The following is a 26,364-nucleotide window of genomic DNA, read 5'->3' on the forward strand; positions in this document are numbered from 1 at the left end:
TGTTACATCCTCTACAATAAAAAAAAAATCGCATTAAAGTCGCACCCTAATATCGTCAATGAAAATGTTCAAATCAGTGCAACGCCATCTTTGCGGTGCTACACCACCAATTTGAAAAACAGTTCCTGCCCTTTTTTTTTTTTTGCAATTTCAGGTGTGACTTGCATAGACATCTGTGCAGACAAAGTCGCACATATGGCAGCCAAGTTGCACTTGAAGTCGCACTGACCTGCGGCTTTGAAATTGTGCAATTTCAAGTAAAGTCGCACAATTTCAAAGCCGCATTCAATGTGAACTGGGGTAATGGAGACAGCAGGTGTGCAAAACTTGCCAGTCCCCAATAAAAACCCTCAGGAGAGGTGGTTTACTCTTCAGCATTTACTACAATCTCAAATATCGGATTGGGGTGGACAGGCAAAGTGGGGGCCAATTATAATGGGGACAGCAGGTGTGCAAACCCAACAGGAAGTTCATGAGCAAGGACCTTCATGGCAGAGTCATTAGGTATTATTTTAGTGAAATAATTATTTAAAGCTTATATGAGATTTTACTGATTGGGTTCACTTATACTTTAAGCCCCCGCTCACATCGGTGCAATTTGACAGGTCAAATCGCAGCCTATTGCCGGCAATGGGAGTGTCCCAATCGGTGCGACGTGGACTTTGCGGCGCCACATTAGCTGGTATTAGCGCCTGAACATTTTCCTTATATTTGCTTCCTACAACCCCTTGTATAGAACTTAGGACTCAGACTGGGAGCAGCAGAAGTGTGAACTCAAACAGTCTCTACTGCTATAAATCTATTGCTGTTGCTCTAACTCTGGGAGCTTGCTGACAGGAGGAAAAAGCAGATGTAATCACAGAAATGACCTCATCATTGTGGCAAATCTTCTTTACTGTCCAATAGGCAGGGTGGGGGTATGTTGATGACCAATCTGTACTGCTCATCTACAGCAGAGAAAAGTAAGGTCACCAACCTGTCTGTGCTCTCCAGCAAGAGGGCCAGGATCACAAGACTATGGGGTTGATTAAGGGCTCTTTCACACGGGCGGTCCGATCAGATCCGCCTGTCAGTTTTTTAGGCGGATCTGATCGGATCCTCCATGCAGCTCTATGGGGCAGCGGGTGTCAGCGGAGGTCACCTCCGCTGACACCCGCTGCCATCCGCATCCGATCCTGTGCTGAAATCTGGACGGATGGAAACCCTATTTTTCCATCCGTTCAGTAATCGGAGCGGATCTGAGGAGAGCGGACAAGCGGTCCGCTCTCCTCCGATCCCCCATAGAGGGCAGCGGGTGCTGAGACACCTCCCTCTCCGCTCTGCAAGCGGAGACGGAGCTGTCATCCGCCCGGCTCAGCGGGGATCGCGGATCGATCCCCGCTGAGCAACACGGATCCGCCTGCGGAGGCGGACCGTGTGAAAGAAGCCTTAGAGTGCAAAATCTGGTGCAGCTCTGCATAGAAACCAATCAGCTCCCAGGTTTTTTTGTCAAAGCTTAATTAAACAAGCTGAAGTTTGGTGCAGCTGTGCATAGTAGCCAATCAGCTTCTAACTTCAGCTTGTTTAATTAGGCTTTGACAATAAAACCTGGAAGCTGATTGGCTACTATGCAGAGCCGCACCAGATTTTGCACTCTCCAGGTTTTGTTGTACCCCCTGATGGCCAGGCCATTGTTTGCGATACGGCACTGCATTTCTTTACCTAAAAATTGCGCGGTCATGCGACACTGTACCCAAATAAAATTGATGTCCTGTTTTCCCCACATCAGAGCTTTCTTTTGGTGGTATTTGATCACTCCTGCGTTTTTTTATTTTTTGCGCTATCAACAAAACATAGCGACAATTTAAAAAAAATATATATTTTTTTACTTTCTGCTATAAAACATTTCTAACAAGAAAAATGTAAAACATTTCTTCATCAGTTTAGGCCAATATGTATTCTGCTACATATTTTTGTAAAAAAAAAAAAAATCCCAATAAGCGTATATTGATTGGTTTGCGTAACAGTTATCCCATCTACAAGCTAGAAAATTTTTATAGCATTTTTTATTTCTTTTTTTACTAGTAATGGCAGCTATCAGCGGATTTTAGCGGGACTGCGACATTGTGGCGGACAGATCAGACCTCTGACACTTTTGACACTTTTTTGGGGGAACAGTGACATTATTACAGTGATCAGTGCTAAAAATATGCACTGTTTCTGTACTAATGACACTGGCAGGGAAGGGGTTAAGATCAGAGGCGATCAAAGGGTTAAGTGTGCGCCTAGCTGGTGCTTGCTAACTGTGTGGGGGATGGTCTGACTACATGACGACCCGAGATCCATAGCAGGAATCTCCTACTTTCCTGTCAGAACGGCAATCTGCCTTGTTTCCATAGGCAGATCGCTGTTCTTCCCCTGTTGGGGAAGGATCGCAGGTGGCCAGTGGACATTGGGTTTGCTGGGCACCATTGTTTGGCATCCTCCTCTTTCCAAAAAGCGCACGCACCACCCAGTGGCCAGTGACGTACAGGTGACGTGATTTTGCGCAATAGAGCCAACCTGCCGCAGTGGTTAAATAGAAGGAGCTGCTAACCGATATTCCTGGAATCCAAAAGTATTTTATTGAGTCTGCAAATGACAACAAAGATTAAAAGGTAGACGACATATTGAGGGCCAACAAATCCCCCTTCATCAGGGCTTTAACACTTGCAGAATGTTTGTAGACTAAAATTGGGCACCCCCCCCCTTCTTATGTAAATTTGCCCCACTCCTTTTTTAATGGATGTAACTCCCTCTAAAATTGAAGGACTACAAGTCTCAGCATGAATCCCTGAGATCGCTCTCTCCCACTCCCTCTCACCCCCCCCCCCCCTTTGAGAGAAGGGTGATGGAGAGAGAGAGGGGGGGTGAGAGAGAGGGGGGGTGAGAGAGAGGGGGGGTGAGAGAGAGGGGGGGGGATGAAAGAGAGGGGGGGATGGGAGAGAGGGGAGTGAGAGAGAGAGAGAGAGAGAGAGAGAGGGGGTGAGTGTGTGAGAGAGAGAGGGGGGTGAGAGAGGCGGCTCTAGCAACCAGTGGCCAATAGAGTCTCCGGTGGAAGGGGGGCGGCTTTGTTGCTGCCCCCCTGCAAAGTGCCGCCCTAGGCCTGGGCCTTGTTGGCCTAGGCCAAAATACAGCACTGCCCTCTGGAGATATCAATCTAAACCAGGAGGGTGATTAGTGAGTGGAAGGCATTGTCAGTGGCAGAGCAGCAGGATCACAAGACTAGCTGACCAGAGTTACTTATCTTTTGCCCGGTAGGTCACGTAATTGTTGTTTTTTGCCCACAGTTCTGCTTTGAGTTCACCGAACGCCTCTGTAAACCCTTACAATTTACAGAAGTGAGTACTGTGTCATATTAGATAAAAGGAAGTTTTTTTTTTTTCTTAAGCTTCTGCTTTAGAAGACTCATGGACCCCATGTCATTCCAGGCCATCTGAGATTGTGGTGACAGCCGATGACATCATGCGTGAGGTCACAACACCAGAGGAAATTGAATCATATTTTCTGAAAGTTTATTCTTAGAGAAAAGTGTGGTTTTGGAAAGTCGAGATTCATCCTGACCTGTTACCCCCTGAGATCCCCGAAGTCTGTATTGCTAGCTGAAGCTTTGCGGTCTCTTGAATGAGTTTCAGCTGAGGAATAGCGTACAGTGACGGGGCTTTAGTCACTGTCAGCGAGCCGTGGAGACGTCGGTGGATGAGACCGGTTCCTATCCAGGGAAAGGACAGTTCTCATAGTGTGGAATGTTGAATATGATTAGTCACGCCGTGATACACAAATGACACAAGTAGAACGAGGCTAGGTGTGTCTTTAAGACCTGCACTCCTCCTTAAATCTCACTATTAATGGTTGACTAGCTCAGGATCTAGTGAGTCTGTTCCTTACTCATGAATAATATGTCAAGTCCATGCTCATTTTATATCCCAGATTAGAGAAAATCTGCAATTAGAACTGTCATTTCTCCTCCTTTGCAAACACACAAATTGTAGGATTCTAGAAGTAAATCTCTTTCCAGCTTTTTTACCTTTAGGGCTCATTCACAACATATTTGTTGAACTGCAAAGATCAGCGGTCTCCAAACTGCGGCCCTGGGGCCAGATGTGGCCCTTTGCTTGCCTTTCCCCAGCCCTTGTGGTACCATTACATCCACTGACACCAACAATGGTGTACTATACCTCCCATTGACACCAACAAAAGGACACAATTCCTCCCGCTGACACCATTAATGGGCCACCTTTCCTCCCATTGACACCATCAGAAGGGTACAATTCCTCCCACTGACACCATTAATGGGCTACTATTCCTCCCACTGACACCATTAATGGGCCACTATTCCTCCCACTGACACCATTAATGGGCCACTATTCCTCCCACTGACACCATTAATGGGCCACTATTCCTTCCACTGACACCAACAAAAGGACATAATTCCTCCCACTGACACCATTAATGGGCCACCTTTCCTCCCACTGACACCATTAATGGGCCACTATTCCTCCCATTGAGACCATCAGAAGGGTACAATTCCTCCCACTGACTCCATTAATGGGCTACTATTCCTCCCACTGACACCATTAATGGGCCACTATTCCTCCCACTGACACCATTAATGGGCCACTATTCCTCCCACTGACACCATTAATGGGCCACTATTCCTTCCACTGACACCAACAAAAGGACATAATTCCTCCCACTGACACCATTAATGGGCCACTATTCCTCCCATTGACACCATCAGAAGGGTACAATTCCTCCCACTGACACCATGGGCCACTATTCCTTCCACTGACACCAACAAAAGGACACAATTCCTCCCACTGACACCAACGATGGGGCAGAGTTCTTTTCATTGATATCAACGATGATACACTATTCCTCACAGTGACAAAGATGGGGCGTTTCCTCCCACTGGTCGCCAGGACATTTTCTACTTCCACTAGCCCTAGTACTGAAGGACAGTAAATTGGCCCGTCGTTTAGTAAGTTTGGAGACCCCTTGCATAGATGGAACACAATGGCACATAGAAACTGTTCTCTATATGCCCAGCATTGAGGTGCACTGCAGTGGGCTGTGTAAAAAAATAAATAAAAATGCAGCATCTCTGCCTTTTTCTGTAGTGCAACACAAAAGAAAAAAATAAGTCAGTCAACCACACGATTCAACCATAGAATTGTTTAAACGTGCCAACAAAGTAGATCTGAACCCAAACTGGATGGCGTGTCATTTGCTTAAGGGTCCGTTCCCACCAACCAGCGCTTTATAACGTTGTGATGGTCCAGTAGGAATCACCGCTCTGTACCGCACCATTCCTTTTTTTTTTTTAAACAAACTTTATTGAAATGTCACACAAACATTTCAGAAAGTCCAGTTGCCCACTGCGCAGTGCCCCGAAAGAAAGTGTATGCACTACTCTTTTTCAGCACACTGTGTCTGCACACCACCAAAACACAGTGGTGTGAATTGGGCACACAGGAGACAAGGCATTTGCTGTGGTGGGACTGCGTTAGAATAACCGCACTGTTTAGTCCCATTGCATCTGGTTGGAATGGAGACTAAATGTTTACCATAAAGAATTACCATGGTTTTACTATTCCCGTTAAATACAGTTTCATCCCTTTATGTATCTCTGTGTCGCTGATCTCCTGCAGTGCTGTCTATATGCACTCAATCCAGTGTAGGATGTACATCAGTGTTCCACAGACAGCTTGCATCCAGGGACGGCGTTTCTGCAGAGTTATGGCTACATACAAACTGGCTGCAGCTAACTGGCCAGATTGTATACAGCCATATCACAGAGTGTTGCAGAATGCATCAAACTACCCGCTGTTATTTGACCATCTGAATGAAGCCAAAGATTATCCAAGGTGGAGCCACAGAGTAGGACATTTAATTTATTGGGAGGTTAGTATTTAAATTAAAACCCTATCTGGTAGAAATCTAGTTTCCCAAAACAAGGGGTACTATAAGCAGCTGCCTTTTTTAAATTCTGTTTTTACCATTTTTCATCCTTTTTTTTATCTCTGTGCCGTTAATCTCCTCCAGCCTCTTTCAGACACTTCCTGTCTGCATTCACTTGCTCTAGTGCTGCCTGCACGTCGTCGCTCTGGACCAGCGTCCCAATTTTGTCATCACTGGACTATGCCTGTGTGGTGTAGTACTGCAGCTAGTAGTCTCCAAACAAAAAATTGGTGCTCTGCATCTGTCTCCTGCCCTCTGAGAAGTGGCCTTCTGACCAGCCTAGGCCACACATGTGGCTACCGGACACTATACACTTGGCTTCTCCTGAATACTTCAGCCTTGCAGCCCTTCAAGACCAGGGTAGTCCAGGACCACTGCAAACAAAAAATTAACACAGGGGTGCACCAGCCTAGCGCATTATCCATGGGCAGCACAGTGGTGTAGTGGTTAGCACTTTCACCTAGCAGCATGAGGGTCGCTGGTTCGAATCCCAACCACGACACTACCTGCCTGGAGTTTGCATGTTCTCCCTGTGCCTGCGTGGGTTTCCTCCCACACTCCAAAGACATGCTGGTAGGTTAATTGGATCCTTGAGGGCAGGGACTGATGTGAATACACAATGTATATGTAAAGCGCTGCGTAAATTGACAGCGCTATATAAGTACCTGAAATAAATAAAAAAAATAAAAATATGATCCTGCATAAAAGGCTTTATTGATGATTATCACAATATTAGGTTGCCGCCAGCATCAAAAACCGTGAACCGTCCTCAATAGGTAGAAATGGCTTATGCGTTTTCGAGGCTAAGCCTCTTGCTAGTAGGCTCTGAGGAAGAGGCTTAGCCTCGAAACGCGTAAGACATTTCTAGCCATTGAGGACGGTTCACCTTACGTTTCTGACACTGACAGCAACCTAATATTGCGATATGCATTTACCAAGAACACATTTGTGAGTATTTGTATTCCTTTATTCAATAAAGCCCTTTAGAGAGGATATTGCGCTAGGCCGGTGCGCCCCTGTGTTTGTTTTTTGTTTGCAGCTAGTAGTCTCCACCAGGGGCACATGTGACAAGATGACAATGCAAGGGCATGATTGGCAGACAGTTGTCCCCATAATAACAAAGTGCCTGAGCAAGGACCTTCTTGGCACGATCACCAGGTGGTGTTTTGTTTTTTTATTAAAACTGAAGATTTGAAAAGATTAAAAAGGTTGAAAATAATTTTTGAAATTACACAACATGTTAAAACTTATGTGAGATTCCAGTGATTGAGATTAGATCTACTTTACCTCCCATAATGCTTTGTGTCAGTAACTGTCAGGGCTTTGAACACTCATTGACAGTAAAGAGGCAAGGTTTCCTATAACAGAGAATGCCAAAAAATAGAAAGCAAAGAAGATTGTACATATTTTAAAAAACAGGTAGTTGTCTCACCAATATTTGTTGGGTGAATCACCTGCCTCTCAGATGCTCAGAGCCAGTTACTATGCTAATTGGCAACTGGTGTAGAGTACTGACACACGTGCAGTTAACACCTTCCTTCCTTTTCTTGTATCAGTTGCTGTCACAAAGGTATTTACTAGAGATCTGAGAAATCTTAATATGCAACTAGCCCCTTTTGATGGTTGGATGCATTATTTGTCATCCATTTGGCAAAATTAACATGACCTGATCCTTCACTAAAGCAGAACTCCCAAGAATTTTTTTTTTTTTTTTTTTTTTCAGATCCCCTCCCCCCAATATAAAAAAATGATTGCCAATCTCCACTTTCTTTTCCATCCTCCATCATTGTCCCCAGCTTCCTGCTCCATGCTCCATCATTGTCCCCAGCTTCCTTCTCCATGCTCCAGCATTGTCCCCAGCTTCCTTCTCCATGCTCCAGCATTGTCCCCAGCTTCCTTCTCCATGCTCCATCATTGTCCCCAGCTTTCTTCGCCATGCTCCATCATTGTCCCCAGTTTTCTTCGCCATGCTCCAACATTGTCCCCAGCTTTCTTCGCCATGCTCCAGCATTGTCCCCAGCTTTCTTCGCCATGCTCCACCATCATTGTCCCCAGCTTTCTTCTCCATGCTCCATCATTGTCACCAGCTTTCTTCTCCATGCTCCATCATTGTCCCCAGCTTTCTTCTCCATGCTCCATCATTGTCCCCAACTTTCTTCTCCATGCTCCATCGTTGTCCCCAACTTTCTTCTCCATGCTCCATTGTTGTCCCCAGCTTTCTTCTCCATGCTTAATCATTGTCCCCAGCTTTCTTCTCCATGCTCCATCATTGTCCCCAACTTTCTTCTCCATGCTCCATCATTGTCCCCAACTTTCTTCTCCATGCTCCATCATTGTCCCCAACTTTCTTCTCCATGCTCCATCATTGTCCCCAACTTTCTTCTCCATGCTCCATCATTGTCCCCAGCTTTCTTCGCCATGCTCCATCATTGTCCCCAGCTTCCTTCTCCATGCTCCAGCATTGTCCCCAGCTTTCTTCTCCATGCTTAATCATTGTCCCCAGCTTGACCCCACCACAGATGTAATCAGCACCCACATATATAAAGGCTGCTGATCTATCCCAACACTAATACCCCAACTAAACTAAATAACCACCAAGACATCATTTTGGAAAACAATTTTGGCTGTAGCGGCTATTTATTAACCAATAACCAAATAAAACAAACATTCCTTAAAACAGGAACAATATTAAATAATACAATAGACATAACCATAACCATACGGTTACTGATCTTTGGAGGCCCCAAGTATCAAGTATCCACTTTCGTATCTGTGTAACAACTTACACGGTCCCCAGCCGCACCGCACTGGCTCGGGGAACCACCTTAACATTCTGCAGATACCTCTCAGTCTAGCTTACCAGTTAACCCACCGTTAACTGTCCTTCCACAGGGGACTCCATACCTCAGATAGGTCCCCATATATGATAATCACAGCAGATTTTAAACGCCTCCAAAGACCCTAACTGCCAAGGCAAGATGACCACTCAAAGAATAACTGCTCCATTACAGGGGCGGGCGGAAATGTTCTTCCTCCACGTGTCTTCTTCACTGGATACAGGAAGCTTTTTCAGCTCCAAAAACGCTCAAAAAAAACGTTCCAAAACGCCCAAGAAGTAAAACCCCATTCATTTAAATTAAATGGCCCCTGTTCACATCTGAGTATTTTAACGCCTGAAGCAAAACGCCTGTAGCTGAAAAAAGTACATGAGCTTCTTTTTGGGCTGATTACCAGCGTTTTTGATAGATGTCAATGCCTGCCTCCAAAAACGCCTGAAAAAACGCCTAAAAAAAATGCGCGGGAACGCTACGCTCAAGTGTGAATGCAGCCTAATCCTCTCTTTCCCGGATTACCCTGCCCCCCTTGTCATGCTAGCCCTACTCCCTTTTTTTTTTTTTTTTTTTTTTGTTTCAGGCTATACTTTCTTCTCCATGCTCCATCATTGTCCCCAGCTTTCTTCTCCATGCTCCATCATTGTGCCCAGCTTTCTACTCCATGCTCCATCATTGTCCCCAGCTTTCTTCTCCATGCTCCATCATTGTGCCCAGCTTTCTACTCCATGCTCCATCATTGTCCCCAGCTTTCTTCTCCATGCTCCATCATTGTGCCCAGCTTTCTACTCCATGCTCCATCATTGTCCTCAGCTTTCTCCTTGATCCAGCCCTGAAGGTTCTCTTTGGGCAGAATGATACTGTGGTTCTACCCATTTCCTGTGAGCCCAGCCTGTTATTTACATGCACTCTAGGGGGCATCATTACCCAGGGTGGGTTCAATGTATTCCAGGAATGAGCAGGGCTGTCATTTCAGAGTAGAATCAAAGTGGAAGAACGCCCATCCCCCATTGAAGAAAGAAGACATACCGGTGACATCATCAGACCAGCTAGAAGACTGCAGGAAAAGAAGAATGTTTTGGGTTTTTGGGTAGCAGGGGTCTAACGTCTAGTACACACGATGAGAAAATCTGATCGTTAGTACACAGCTTTCGAGAGCTGATCATGACAAGTTCATGTGAAATTATCTGAAGGGCCAAGCAGGAAAATGTTTCCCATAAGATAACAGAACGAAAGATTTTCATTTAGCCCGTACAGTATTGGTCCATAAAAAAAATCCAGGCTTGATCAGAAACACAAAATAAACCCGGAAGGAGAAAGGAAAACTAATATAGGAGAAGTGAATAACAATATTAGTTAAAAACAAAAATTCTCCTAAATACGACACTAACATTGTTTGGTAAATATAAAAATGTTCTACTTGAGGATAGCAATGCGCAACTACAACACTCCAAACGGATATAGCCGAGTGGTGTGGCAAACCCCGGGGGATACATGACATCACTTCTGGTTGCACGCTGTTACATTGCTACGCTCACGGGAAGTTGTACTGGATTGTAAGAGAATTTTCCTACGCTTAGTAGCAATCTTGGGTTCGATATAATAGCATGCACAAAGTCACGAATGATCATTTGTCTAATTTTCTCATTGTGTGTACCAGGCACAAGGCTGGCCATACATTATATTTATTTATTACAGGTACTTATAACTTATATAGCCCCTTTAATTTATGAAGCTCTTTACGTATATTGTACATTCACATCAGTCCCTACCCTCAAGGAGCTTACAAGCTAAGGCCCCTCACTCACATTCATACATACACATACTGGGGCCAATTTACCTACCAGCATGTCTTTGGAGTGTGGGAGGAAACCCATGCAGGCACAGGGAGAACATGCAAACTCCATGCAGGTAGTGCGGTGGTTGAGATTCAAACCAACAACCCTAGTGCTGCCAGGCAGAAGTGCTAACCACTTAGCCACTGTGTTAAATTTGCCAAAACCATATAATATTAGGTCAAACCTAAACACTTTCAATGTGTATGCAATCAGGCAGACCCTTGTACTACATAGTTGAAGGTAAATCTGAAGAAAATTGAATAAGAAAATTGTATAATGTAGCCAGCCTTATGGTGCCCATATACTAGACGAAAAATTGTTCAAAAACCCATCATTTGGACAGTTCACTTGTTTTTCGTCCAGTTAATGGGCACAAATCAAAAATTGGCTGTTATGTTTTTGAACCAAAAAATCGAAGGAAAAGTTTGGAAAACGCCTGCCTAACGGATGATGAATTGAAAGGTTAATGTGTTTCTTGCCCATTAAAAATTTAAAAACATAATTAATTTATGTCCATTGAACGATTTATCATTTGAAATTTGGTATTTACGATGGCAATATAATTTGCTCTCACGACCGTGTGTTCATTTTTGAAAACTCATTTGAATGATTTTTCGACTGGTGTATGGCTAGCATAACCCTCAGTTCACACTTGTGCGTCTGATTTCCATGTGTTTTGCGTGCGTTTTTTTAAAATGGGGTTGTATGCATTTTTCATGTTCTTCTGTTAAAGTCCATGCGGCACCAAAAAAAGTACCTGCAGCTTTTTTGCACCAAGTTGTATGGAAGCGTGTTGCTTAGATCTTGTTGTGCATTGTGGCTAAAGTGCTACAAATCACAAAAATGAACGAGGTCCAAGGCCCCTTTCAGAGGGGGCGGACTCCGTCAAGCAGATCTGCCTGCTCAGTGGATGATCTGTTCGCTGATCTCCGCTAAGCAGGCGGATAACAGGTCTGTGTCAGCTCCGCAATGCAGAGCAGACCTAGACACAGCCCGCTGTTCTCTATGGGGCGGTCAGATGGAAACGGACCGCCTGCCTGTTTCCATCTGACTGTCGTCTGATCCGCCAGACGAATGGAGAGCGGATCCCCATCCATCTGTTTTTAGTAGACCGGATTGGATCGGATGCCGGCGGGATTCAGCAGACACATGTCGGCTGACATCCACCACTCCATAGAGTGCTATGGATGGTCCGATCAGGTCCGTCTGAAAAACTAACAGGCAGACTAGCTCAGTCCATCAGTGTTTGTCCCAGTACACACTGGTGCGATAACAGACATCGTATATGATTCGGAGCGCTCTGCGCTGAAAATCACATGCGATGTCTGTGCGATGTGAATTCAGCCATACAGATTATATGGCTGAATTCGCATTGCATTCGGACACAACTCGCACAGGACCCTTTTTTTGAGTCCGCAGCGGAACTTGATCGCATAGTGGTTCACACCTATGCAATCCGATTCATGTCCGAACTGACAGCTCGCACTGCGATATGCGAACTGATCTGGAGGTGTCGATAACTTTTGCATTGACACTCCCAGCGATTTGCATATGGAAGTGTGAACTGCCTGCGATTTGAACGCAATGCGGGAACCCGCAGTGGATTCGCAGGGTTCCCGCATCGCAAAGGGGCCTAAGTGCCGGGGTTCACATTTGTGCAATTGCGGAGATCGCATGTAATTTGGAGCGCACTGTTCCTAAATTACATACGATCTCATGTGTGGTGCGAATTTCAGCCATACAATTTGTATGGCTGAATTTGCACCGCATCCGCAATAAACACGCACATTAAGGCTTTTTTTCATCCGCAGCAGAATCAGATCGCATAGTGGTTCACACTAGTGCGATCCGATTCTGTGCGAACTTGCAGATCGCACTGCGATATGCGATCGCAACTGGGGGTGTTGTTAACTTTTAATTGACACCCCCTGCGTATCGCAAATGTGAACCGGCACTAAAAGCTGCAGTTCGCCTAAAAAAAATAAAATAAAATCTCAAAAAAAATAAAAATAAAAAAATAAGAAAACAATAATAATATTTATAGGCGCCTTTTTTGAAACAACCAAGGTCACCTTACAAAGATAGCAACAGAACAACAAAAAATACATTTAATAAAATAAATCATACTGGTGAAAACTATCGTAATTCTACTGTATTGATCAATAAAAATGTGCGTTATAATTCCAAAGTTTAGCCCACCCAAAGTAGAGGTTACTTTTTTTTTTTTAATTTTGGCTTCCACTACTTTCAAAAGCAAAACTCTATTAAAAACAAAAAATCCTAATAAACACACAAAGAAGTCTATAAACAAAAAGGTGATTAATTAAAAAAAGAAAAAAAAAAACATTTTATGGATACATAATCAGCAGAACAGTGTTTGGGGGTAAATACAGAAACATTAATTATTTATCGGGGAGGGCGTGTTGTATTCTTGGAATCTTACGGAAGCTGATTGTAAGATTAAAAGGAAAAAAAAAAGGGAACAGAATGTAACTTTTATTTATTTTTATTTGTTCTCATTGACATGGTCCCAGAATGTAGGGAGGGAGGAGAGCCTGGGGTTGGGTAGAAGGTGTCTTCCAGTAAGAGATGAGATAGGCATGTGTATGTAAATGTTCCTGTGTGTGCTGATACAGGCTGTGATGTAATTGGTGTGTCATCAGTGGGATGGTCAGGGCTGGGAGTTTCACCTTTCCAGTATCTCAGAGCTCTCACAAAGTGTCAGGCGAGCAGCAGAGACACATGCAGAGCCCATCTGTGGATTACTAGCATACAATGGGGGATTTAATATTCCAGGAGGGAACACAATAGGTAAGCCGGCAGTCAATGACATTCAGTGTTTGCAGGGCTGACGCTGGACATTTGGCGTGCAGCTGTTGGTGGCTGGGTGCTAGCGCTTGCAACATGTCATTGTGTACAAGTGTTAACAAACCTTTCCGCCTTGCTGAGAACAAGATTTTCTGCTTTTTGTTTTTTTTATATACTGCCCTTTAAGTGTGTTAGAGATGTTTTATATAGGGGGTTTGCATTGCCATTTTTATTAAGTTATCTGTACCCTTTAATCTTTAAACCTGGCATGGACTTAGTATGGGAATAGGCATTATTTTATTACAGGTATTTATAGCACTAATAATTTCCATGGCGTTTTACTTATGGTACATGCCTGATGAAGGGGTACTGTATGACCCCGAAATGTCACAGTTAACACTGTGATGTAATCTTTGAATAAACACCTGGACTTTATTTCACGGATCCTTGATGTGCTGGAGACACAAACTTTGGTTTAGATACGGTACAGTCTCATCCATTCCTGCCCAAGGAGCTTACAGTCTAAGGCTCCTGTCTTACATACATACTAGGGCAAATTTAGAGAGGAGTCCGTCTACTTACCAGGATGTCTTTGGAGTGTGGAAGAAACTGGGAGCACTTGGAGAAACCAACGCAAGCACAGGAAGAACATGCAAACTCCATGCAGATCATGTCCTGGCTGGGATTTAAATGGAGGACCCCAGTGCTGCAAGGCAGAAGTGCTAATTACTATGTCACTGTGCTGCCCATTGAGGATCTGTTGTGCCATTCTTAAATTCTCACTCTTGGAACAGAAAATGTTGGAGAATCTCTGAGAAAAACAAGGATCGCTTTTAAAATCTATTTTTTTTTCTCTGCTGTTAACCCTTTTCTGATCTTGGAAGTACTCACACAACCAGATGTAAAGCGAGCACAGATTTTAGTTGTTGCATCTATTGGTATGTTGAAGAAGTCCTGACTGAATGTTCCTGGGGTGGCACTTGCACTTGGGTTGGACTTTGCAGGCCAACGACTGTTGTTTGCCCTGGAGACTGGCATACCTGCATAGCTCATAGACATACATGGCTGGGTGTGCACTGGGGTTCCTGTACAGTGAGACTTCCATATTGGAGGCACTGAACATGCAGGGAATAAAAACCAGCTGAAAATTGTGACCAATGCCGCTGATCACGCTGTCAAAAGGAGGACTTTCTGCTGTTCTTGGTGCAGTAAAAGGACACCAGAATAATAAGTAACGGAGGACAGAAGAACAACATGTTGTGGAACTAAAAGTACCAGCATTCCTATCTTGGATTCTAAAGAAGCATAGCGGGAGTTCCTTTAAGCAGTATTAAAAACCCTAAACCAACAATGTATTATATTGCCGATTTACTAATTTTTAGATGTGGTGGCTGCATTTGTTTTCTTTTCTTTGGCCTTTTTCCCCTCTGTTTTCACCCGGTGATCTTGACAGTAGCATCTCCTGTCAGTGTTTCAGGCGGACCTGATCGGATCCTCCATGCATCCCTATGGGGCAGCGGATGTCAGCTGCTCTCCGATCCAATCCCATCCGTGAAATCCGGACGGATGGAAACCCTATTTTCCATCTGTCTGGAGGACCGGATCGGATGAGAATGGACAGGCGGTCCGTTTTCATCCGATCTCCCCAAAGAGGACAGCGGGAATCTGACAGCTCCGTCTCCGCACACAGAGCGGAGATGGAGCTGTCATCCGCCTGCTTAGAAGGGATCGGTGGATCGATCCCCTGCTGAGCAGAACGGACTCCGTCCCGTGTGAAAGGACCCACTAAAGGAGAGCAGGAGGCACAGCAGAGTTGTCAGTCTGGGGGAGGGGAGTGTTAAATGTATTATCAGATTTTAATAAATTGAAGCCAAACTCCAGCTAGCACTTTATAATCAGTTACAGCAAACAATTTTTTTTCTTTTGGGATAAAGGTTTTGCATAAATAAATAAAAGCTGACCATTCCCTGTCAGTGTTAAATGGTTTGTCTCATCCATGTAAACTGATACATTCTGGTGGAGAGAGTGTGCTTCTGAATAGCAACAGACTTGCTGGCTGGATCACCAGGTGAAAATAAAAGAGACTGAAAAAGGAATCTAATGCAGCCGTCACATCTAAGAATTGGTAAGCTGCAATATAATGTTTGCTTTAGGATTTTATACTGTTCAGATATAGACTTACAGAACTCTTTGGGACCTGTAGTTCTGGGAAAGATTGTGTCCAATGTATCCGAGAGAGATCTAGATGCATTTTTTGAGCATTGGAAAATTCTAACCTAGAACAACCAATCAGACTTTAGATTAGAGAGACAACTGAGATTTATTTTTGGTTGCTATGGGCTGCTACACTTTGTTACAGTTTGTCTTGTTGTTAAGCCTGGCAGATTGGCATTTCAAGTTCCGGAACTTCTTAAGTTGCCAAGTTTGGCATGGGGACAATTGTTAGTTCACTTCTACATGTGGAACTCGATTCAAATCTATGGAAATATAAGCTCCCTTTAACAAACTGCATGCAAAACTCTGTATACACAAAATATATTGTTTGCGGCTGTTATGTGTGTTTAATACATCCTTTAAAAACATGTATTTGCCTTCTCATGTATTGCAAGGTTAAATATTTTCTGCATAGTTTTTTGCTTTCGGAGCAGGCTTTCACTGTACTACAATGATAAAACTTTGGACAGCTGACTGCTGCATTTATTTCTGTGCATACAGCAGATGGGACATGTTTATAAAGGCACATTCATAGAGTCTAGATCAGCCATTCTTAACCAGGGGTCCTCCAGAGAAGTGGTCTCCAAACTGTGGGCCAGCTGCAGCCCTCTGCTTGCCTTTATCTAGCCCTTGGGGCACTATTCTTCTCACTGCCACCAAGAATGGGGCACGATTACTTCCACTGACACCAACATTGGGGCAATATTTCTCCTACTGATATAAAACAATAGAACACTGTTCCTGCCACTGACACCCACATTAGGACACAATTCCTCCAAATGACAACAATTCTTTCCACTGAAACCAATGATAGGGCACTTGTCCTTCCACTGATACCAGCCATGGGGCACTATTCCACTGGCACCACAGAAGGCGCACTTTCCATTTAAATGACACCAACCATGGGGCAATATTCCTTACACTGACACCAGTGATGATGCACTATTCCTCCAGTAATATTAATAATAGGGTAATAATCCTTCTGCCAATGCTAGGGTATTATCTACTCATACTTACCACAGTCCAGCTTCCCTAAAGTCTCAATTACATTAAACTGGCCCTATGTTTAGAAAGTTTGGAGACCCCCTGCTCTAGAGAAGCCTTTCTTAACCTCTGTTCCCCCAGAGGGTCGCAAAGAACCCCTGCTAAAACAAATTTGGTGGGGGTCAATGGGAAAATGCCCCTTACATTGGTTAAAATGTCACCCTTACAGACAGAAAAAGAGATCATGAAGCTGCTCTGCCAAGTGGTGTTGGCCCTGGAACTGTCTAGGCACCATGAGAGTGGAGGTCAATCAGCCACAGCCCAACAACCTCTAGAGCAGCCATTTTCAACCAGGGTTCTTCCAGAGGATGCTAGGGGTTCCTTGAGCTGTGGCTGATTGACCTCCTGTTTGGTGGAGTCTACAAAGTTCCAGGGCCAACGCCACTTGGCAAAGCCAGCTGCATGACATTGTCTTTTCAGCTTTTCGTAAGGGTTACATTCTTCCTACTGACCAGCTAGATCAGATGTATTTTTGTTATTGACCTCCAAAGAATTGGTTTCAGTAAGGTTTCCCTGAGACCTAGAAATTATTTTAGGGGTTCGTCTGGCATAAAACGTGTGAGAGAGTTTCTGGGTTAGACCCTCTATCCATGTAGTCTGGGAGATTCACACCATTGTCACAGAAACCAAAAGTGAGGGGAAATTCAAAATGTTAGAGTTGTCATTAGAGCAAGAGGTGAAGGGAAATCCTCCAATGGGGAAACATATTCTGGTGACAACTAAGTGGGAAATTACTCTAACTTTTGGTTAGATTTTTTTTTTCTTCCTCTTGCCTGTTGTTCAGAACAGAAAGTGAAGCGAAATCTACCCAGCAGGAAACAGACAGCAGAAAAATAGCATAGGGGTTTTAACCCCTTCCTACTCTATCCTAAGCAAAAAAAAAAGCGTTGGCTTAGAAGTGCAAATGCATTAACCAATTTTCTGCTCCAGGTTCCCTTTTTTTGATAATCCATTCCTTCCACTGAAACCAATGATGGGGCACATGTCACATGTCTATAGGCCTAGGCACCAGGTCATGTGATCTCTGCTGAGATGGGCTAAATCTTTACTTTAGCAGCAATTACATTTTAGCCTTTTTACACAGAAGAGTCCCCCTTCGGAATTGGAGCAGAATGTAACGAAAGTCACTTTTGTGACATCCATGTGCTTTGCTACAGGAGATTTATGGACCTAGATTGGATCACGCATAGGTAAAAAAAAAAAATCAGAACAGAACGCCAACCTTTTCATTTTTTTTCTGGGATTCGACGGACACGAGGATAGGCAAATCTAATCGGATGTATGTCCATTTAAATCCACCTATAGACTTAAGCTGATCATAGATGGAGCGATTTTCTTCCTTGCAACCCTGGGCTGCAAGAAAGAAAATTGCTTGATTCCTCCATCAACACAGTCAATGTTGATGGGGGAGATCCTCCCATAGAGCTATTGTGTTCTCCTGGCGGTGAGAACACGCAGGGATTATTGCTAGTGGCTATAGCTGCTGGCAATAATTGTGTAAAAAAATCTGACATGCTGATTGTACCCAAGTTGGTCGACTGATCAACTTGGGTACAATTAGCTTACCCGTACATGGTTCGAATCAGGGGCGTAACTACAGGGGTTGCAGGGGTTGCAATCACAACCGGGCCCATGCTCCAGGGGGCCTGTGCGGCTCCCCTGTACACCTGGATAGGAGGGGCGGCGGGGGCAGCCTATAGATAAATCACTGTCCTCCTTTTTCCTCCTGTAGCTGCAGGAGGAAAATGGAGGAGATTGGTTCCTCTGTATGCTGCCCCCGCCACTCCTCCTATCCAGTTCACTTGTGGGGAGTTCCCAAGATGGCAGGAAGGGGGCCCACTGCAGAACTTGTGAAAGGGTCCCGGTGCGGGACCATAATAAAGGGCCCCGCAATGAGAGTAAAGGGCCCAAGGATCAGTGGGAAGAGCCCCAGGTTTGAAGGGAAGGGCATCGGCAAGGAGTCCAGGGGGGTCCTTCATGGTTTCTTGCACCAGGGCCCTGAAGGTTCTAGTTATGCCTCTGGTTTGAATATTGGCTGGTCCCTGCTGAACCAGCTGGGATTTGAACGGTCTATGGCTGGCTTTACATGGAACTTCGGATCAGGTCCTCCCGACAGACAGAGCTGATCGTATCACCAGTGTAAAAGGGGTCTTAGCCGATTTACATTTTTTATTTTGTAGTTTTTATTGCAAACGCTAAAAGGTTTCTCATCCTAAAGCCTGGCACAAGTATTGGACTCCAATTTGCAGAACATGTCCTTTTCTTTGGGATCTCGCTGTATGTTTTGCTGTTCTTTGTAGTGAAGGCCACGTTCTGTTTACAGTGTTTATTCCAAACCTTTTATTTTCACCGTAAATAACAACCGCAACCATTCCAGCGTGATTTAAGCTTCCAATTGCCTTGCTTGCTCAGGCTTCCTATGGTTGTAATAAGTTTTCACCGCAGAGCGTGCTGCACATTAAATAGATAATGATACGGTTATTTATAGCAAAACCTTTTTTTTCTGTCTCTCTCTTGCAGCTATTTCAGTGGAAGCAGCTGGAGAATTTGTACTTTAGAGAGAAGAAATTTGCAGTGGAAGTTCACGATCCCCGCAGGTAAAAAAAAAAAATCTTGTTTGTTAATTCTCAGAATTTCAGTGTGTCAGAAGAACAAGCAAGTTGTCAGAGATTGACTATTCTGTATCAAATAATATATAATAGTGTTGAGTATTTTGACCCCCAAGATAAACCATGCCATGTCCCCAATTGGAAGCATTTAAAAAAAAAAAAATTGGTTTGGAATGGGACTTTTATGGCACCGATATTAGTACACCGATTATAAAAATCATACAAAATGTATTCAACAAATCTCAAAAAAATCACAAAAACAAGAACAGGTATAATAGTGATCATGATGCAATTTGGATGCAAATTTCTCATGTTCCAACGCGCTCCGACATAGTCTCTTCTACAGGGAAACTGAGGAAAATACATGCAAACCAAATAGATCACATAACTTACAGAAACATCACACTAGGGGAGTGCACCTACATGGCCACACAATAAGACCGATCCATCTCAACCTGACAGAATCCGCAAACGCACATCTTGTGTTGTCCTAGTAAAAAATGTCAGCCCATGCTCTGAGGGAAACAGGATAGCAGGAGCATTGCAGCTAGAGGTACAAATCAGCAGACAACCACTCCCCAGAGTCAGGATGTGCTGACTTCTTCCTCAGTGATCTGCTTTAATTGTAATATGACCATGAAAGCCACCAGTTGAGCACCTGTGGTCTGTGGCCACATTTAAGGCTCATGCACAGGAGAGTATTCCTCAAGGCTTTTCATGAATGATCAGTTTTAATGGTAATACGACCATGAAGGCCACCAGTTGAGCACCTACGGTCTGTGGCCACCTCAAGGGCTCATGCATAGGTGAGTATCGGAGCATATACCATAAAAATTGCCATATTTCATCACCCAGGAGTGACAGATGCTGCGTACAGCCTCCTATACAAATTAATTGTACAATATGGCTATAGACGCATATTCGCAGCTCTAAGTACAAATGTGTATGAGTCGTACATCCCTGAGCCCAGAAGTCTATAGCCATATCCTGTAATTCATTTGTATAGGAGGCTGTATTACATGCCCCCTTACCCCCCTGTGCATGAGCCCTTGAGGTGGCCACAGACCATAGGTGCTCAACTGGTGGCCTTCATGGTTGTATTAGAATTAAAGCAGATTCATAAAAAGCCTTGAGGAATGGACCCTGCAAGACCCCAAAACATTGGTTTCTTATCACTTATGGGACACTGCCGGCACAATAAATATGTGAAACTCATTTATTTGGAGTGCTAATGACTTCATATCTTCCTACGCAATGTAATTCAGTGCATGGGAGCCACAGGTGTTGCGTACAGGCACCTTTGCAAATAAATTACAGAATACAGCTGTATGTGCGTGTATACACAGCTCCGAGCATCAACATGTATATATTTATAGACGGATGCCCCTGGACGCAGAAGCGCATATGCATTTTTGTGATTGAAGCTCAATGTACAGAAAACATGCAATTCATACAGAAGTACGCATCTGGTTGCAGGAGTCTACATCCAAGGGCGTAGGCATGTTTACACTCACAGCTGTGTATAACCGCATACAGCCATATCTTGTAATTCATTTGTACAGACAGTTGTACGCAACACTTGTGGTTCCCGAATGCCGAAATCTTACCATATTTTGCGTTGTATGTCTCAATACGCCCAAATGCGTGAGCCTTAAATTTGCTTTTCACATTAAACAATTTTTTAAACAACAAAATGTAATTTAGCTGTAAAATAGGCCCTATTCCTAAGTTTACAGTGGTAAGGGAATGCTTGTAAATTTCACATATTTTTATACTTACCATCTGTCAATCTGAATAGTAGGGCATGCATTCATGTGTCACGCTTATCTATACCATTTATCAATCTGAATTTTTTTTCCTTCAAATTTTTAGAATAACTGTGTCAAGGCGAACCTTTGGACAGAGCAGTTTTGTAGTTCAGACCTGGTATGCCAGCAATTCTCTAATCAAGTCCATATGGGTGATGGCAATTAGTCAACATCAGTTCTACCTGGACAGAAAGCAGAGCAAAGTGAGTCAATATAATCCAACTGCTTTTTTTTTTTTTTACTGTTGATACTGTCTCTAAAAAAAAAATATATATAATATATATATATATATATATTTTATATAATATATTTTTATAAGAATTACACAGATTCTGAGGCTAATTGAATGCAGATAAGGCACCAATTGAGTTTAATTACCACCTTAATCAGCCACAGACCCTGTGTAATTAATATGTGTTTGGTTATCTATATATATATATATATATATTGTATATACAGCAAAGCTCAAATTGGCAGAGGGAGGGGCAACACTGGGAGCCAATCAAGCACATGTGCTGACAAAACATGCTGGGAGGAGGAAAGAGTAGAAAAATCCTATAATTAATATTGTTTTTATTATTATGGATTATGTTAATAATAACAATTCTGTCCTAGAGTAGCTACACTCACTCTTCCACTGTCGATGGTGGGAGCCATAGTCGTCACCCAGGTTTGACTACAAACATGTCTTCCTCTTTATTTCCATTATGCGGGGGGGGGGGGGGGGGTCGGATTAATAGTTTATAGAAAAAAAAACTGTGTTAGTGCTTTCAGTTCAGCTCACGGGAAGTGACAAGTACACTGCATTTCTGGAAGGATTGACAGGTATTTTCTGTACTTGCTGAAAATGTTCTTGGCATGAACAGTGAAAATTAAGACAGCCACCACATCTAAGGACTGGCAAAATGCAATATTTACACTTTTGTTCTCAAGTTTGGTTAGCCCAGGTTCAGACTAGAACTCGGTGTTCAAAACGCCCTGCCCTATCAGGTGTTAGTGCAATGTTAATGACACCTCAAACACAGGTGACAAACGCAGTGCGTTTTGCCTGAACCGGACTGCATGGTACAAAAGTATGTGATCCGGTTACAGTGTGTTTCCAAAAGCAGTGCATGCACTAATTTGGTGCGATGTGGTGCAGTGTGAGCCCATTCAAATCGGGTCAGATCGCACTGCACTGAATCGCATCAGAATTGCATGAGAATTCAGTGCGATTAATAGGTGATTTATAGTGTGACCTAGCCTTATTCTTTAACTAGATAAAGAAGCTCTTCTATCATAAGAGCTGTGTGCGGTTTGTTGCATGTTAGAAGATGTGAAAGAACCCTGATCTTGGGAAGGCTGAGAAAAATAAAAAGAGGGAACGACACATATAGCTATATAAATATCTGTAATAAATAAAACTAAAATAAATGTAGGTGAGCGATTGTTGTATCTCATATATGTAATCAATAGAATGAATGAGGATAGGGTAAATTTGGCTTTCAAAATGCATCTAAACCTAAGAACAGAAATTAAATCTATTGCAGCATTCCATTCCTTAGATGTGGTGGCTGCATTCATTTTTATTTTTATCAAGATGAGTGCTTTGTCTGCAAGTACAGAAAAGCTTATCCTGCCAGAATTTCAGTGTCGTTCTAGTGCAGTGATGGCCAACCTTGGCACCCCAGATGTTTTGGAACTACATTTCCCATTATGCTCATGGACTCTGCAGTGTATTTGAGCATCATGGAAAATGTAGTTCCAAAACATCTGGGGTGCCAAGGTTTGCCATCACTGTTCTAGTGTATAACTTTTAGTGCTATGAGCTATCTCAAACAATCTTATCTGCTTCTTGTGTGAACTGAACAAACCCCTTGCCCCTATGTAGTGGAAATAAGGAAAGCAGGAAATGTTTGTAGTCCATATCAGAAGAGCAGCCTAGTGTGACCACGCTGCTCCTCCATAGATACAGTGGGGTGAGTAAGGCTCCATTCACACCTGTCGTTTTTTGGGCTTTTTTCAGGCGTTTTCTTTCGGGCTTTTTTCAGGCGTTTTTTTCTGGCTTTTTTCAATCGTTTTTTGCAGGTGTTTGGAGGCAGGCATTGACATCTAACAAAAACGCTTGTAATCTGCCAAAAAAAAAGCTAATGTACTTTTTTCTAAACTTCAGGCATTTTGCTTCAGGCGACAAAACGCTCAGATGTGAACAGGGGCCATTGAAATGAATGGGATTTTGCTTGTTGGGCGTTTTGAGACTTCACAGATGAGCATTTTACGAGCTGAAATACGCTCAGGTGTTAACAGGGCCCAATAGTTGTCACCCTAGGACAGGAAGTGTGTTACTGGCTGGATCACCAGATGAAAATACATAGTAATACATAAGGTATAAAATACCTTAAAAAGAAAACGAATGCAGCCACAACATGTAAGCTGCAATATATTACATGTTTGTTCTTGGGTTCAGATACACTTTAAATCATGGCCTGGTTCCAGTTGGGGTTCACAGAGCAGCCAATTTGTACTTTGTTTCTTATGGGTAAAGCAGAGAGAAAGGCATGATGCTAATTGGCCTGGCTATTTGCAATTTAAATTTCATTGTCATTACCGTGACATTATCTCATCAATTTAAATAATTTCATTATCTATCAATGAGAGCCATTAATTTTGTTGTTTTGTTTGCAGCCGTGGAGAAAGTCAGCTTGCAGGAAAGATGATGCTAATTGATTCAGTCATTTATCTTTTAAATTCCATTTAGCTGTGTACTATAACGCAATCACTGACACTTGTGGAGCCTAATTGGCTGGTTCCATAACGCTTTCAGTGTGGCAGGGCCAATCCCGGTGTATTTGTTGATATGCGGCAGAGGAGGACAGTATTAGTTCTAGGCTCTTATTATATCGGTGTGTCTTGCTGTCATTTATAATTTTTTATCCATCATCCACAGGCGAAAATTCCAACCGCACGCAGTCTGGACGAACTTTCTATGGACCTGACGGAAAACAGCACAATCCGAATTTCCAAAATGGTGGATGGGAAAAACCCAGTGATCATGGCCAGCAGCGGTAGTTTAATCTCTTCAGGTAATAAGGGCACACTGCTGTCTTGGTCATGCCATCGGGCACCACATGGGCTTTAGATCTCTTGGCTTTTTGAATATATAGTACATTGAGTGGGATGCCAAATTCATCACCCGTCCCCGCACCTTGGCACTACCTATCTCTTCCCAACCAGCCCTTGCTTGCCTCTGCCTCTCTCTGGCTTACCTATTGACACCCCACCCCCATGCACCTTCTCAAGGATCGCATCTGGTTGCTTGACTACAGTCTGCCTTATATGGCTCAAATTTTGACCAATTTATGCAGAATCTACAGAAATCTGAGCTGTATGTGCCCTGGTTGGACAAAAGTCCATTGAACAATCGACTTTTGTGGAAGGAGCTAGGTGGAAAACTGGCAGCTGAACATTGCCTGCATCCAATCAGATGTAAGCACTGTTCTGGTATTCTGACAGCTGCTAGATCTGGCTGTCAAAATACAACAGCTGACAGTTGAGATTGGTCGATCCACGCTGTTTGTGCATGGGTGGGGGAATACGTTAAGATTTCCTATAAGATCTGTATGTATGGCCTGCTTTTGCTTCTCAGTACAGGACCTAATATACCTCCCTTAGTATGCATTGTAAAACATTATCAAATGACCCACCTTACCATTGTCACATATGAAGTATATACTACATTATACCTGGAATACATACTATACAGCAGCCTTATTCAATCTTTTTTGTGACCCAGAGGAACCCTTGATTTTCTGATCTCTGGGAACCCCAAGTAAGATTATTCCATTGAGGGTGCATCAGGAAAAGGCCTCATACATTGATGGTGGAAAGTGGGAAGAATGCCACCCTTACAGGGGTCTCTAGAATGACACCCTTGCAGTCATGCTTCTTGTTCTGCCAGTTGGCGTTTGACCTGGAACTGTGCAGGCACCTTTAGATGGGAGGTCAGTTAGCCAAAACTTAAGGAACCCCTAGCCAACCCTGGAGGAACCCTAGCTGAGAATTGCTGCTACATAGTGATACACACCTACTGTACCTAACCCAAACCCCTTGTAGTGGTAAAACTAATAAACTTTTACAATTTAACTGTAACATTGCAGAAGCCTAAATATGTGGTGCAGACAGCCATTATTTGATGTATTAAAGCTGTCATTGGGGATGTTTGGAGGCTTGACCAGTTGTTTTATGTTCCAGGTTCCATTGATTCAGAAGTCAGCGAGGAGCAAAAAGCAGAGAAAATCCAAGAGTTAAAAAAGAAAGAGAAAGATTTGCAGGATGTGCTGCTGAAGAAAATTGAAGAGCTAAAGAAAATATGTATGCGGGAGGCGGTAAGTAACGATATAAGCTAAGTTTATGGGAACCACTTAATTGAGGAGGGCATTGCGGTTCCATATAGCATAGGCCCTGTGTTTGCTATAACCGTATTCTTGGCAGAGCACCAGGGAGGGCAGTATTTATCCATTTACTATTGGCATTTATATAGTGTATTTTAGCTATTGCTTTACATACTGCACATTCACAATATATGTTCCTTGGGGGCCAGGACTTATCTAAAGTCCCTATCACACATGCATACATACATATGCTAGTGCTAACTATCTAGCATCTCTTTGGAGTGTGGGAGAACACTGGCCTATCCAGAGTAATGCTTGTATGGAGAACATGCAAACTCCATGCAGGAAGTGCTGCAAGGCAAAAGTGCTAACCACTAAGCCACTGTTCTGCCCTATCAATGGGACTGTAGTGTCAAACACTCCCAGACATTACAGTCCATATTCTAAGAAAAACAACACAAAGCTAACACAATCATCCAGCTGGTTCACACCAGATGAATTTTGATTCATAGGGCTGACCGTACAATATACAATCTGATTGTACAATCTTCTTTAGATCTACCATCAACTATGTAGCGCAAGTGTCTGTACGATTTGATACGAATTAAATACTTTCTTTGTGTTTCCTCATGTTTAATTTTAGTAATGCTAAGGGAAATTTATGCAATCAGATTTTATTGTATACAAATTCAACCTAAGGCTTTATGCACACCGCCATATGATGTACAACACATACAGTATCTCACAAAAGTGAGTACACCCCTTACATTTTTGTAAACATTTTATTATATCTTTTCATGTGACAACACTGAAGAAATGACACTTTGCTGCAATGTAAAGTAGTGAGTGTACAGCTTGTATAA

General features: G+C 43.2%; 1 protein-coding gene across 1 annotated transcript in view; it reads left to right on the plus strand.

The window, feature by feature from the left end:
- Nucleotides 1-26,364, plus strand: part of FRMD4B (FERM domain containing 4B) — a 293,986-nt gene that overhangs the window by 250,703 nt on the left and 16,919 nt on the right. The window contains exons 12-15 of the mRNA XM_082264943.1: nt 19,235-19,311; nt 21,196-21,334; nt 24,058-24,193; nt 25,362-25,495. Coding sequence (XP_082121069.1) covers nt 19,235-19,311; nt 21,196-21,334; nt 24,058-24,193; nt 25,362-25,495 — 486 coding nt within the window. The remainder of the gene's footprint in view (nt 1-19,234; nt 19,312-21,195; nt 21,335-24,057; nt 24,194-25,361; nt 25,496-26,364) is intronic.

This window comes from Pelophylax lessonae (genome assembly GCF_965119305.1).
Source record: "Pelophylax lessonae genome assembly, chromosome: 8".
NCBI classification, from domain to species: domain Eukaryota; kingdom Metazoa; phylum Chordata; class Amphibia; order Anura; family Ranidae; genus Pelophylax; species Pelophylax lessonae.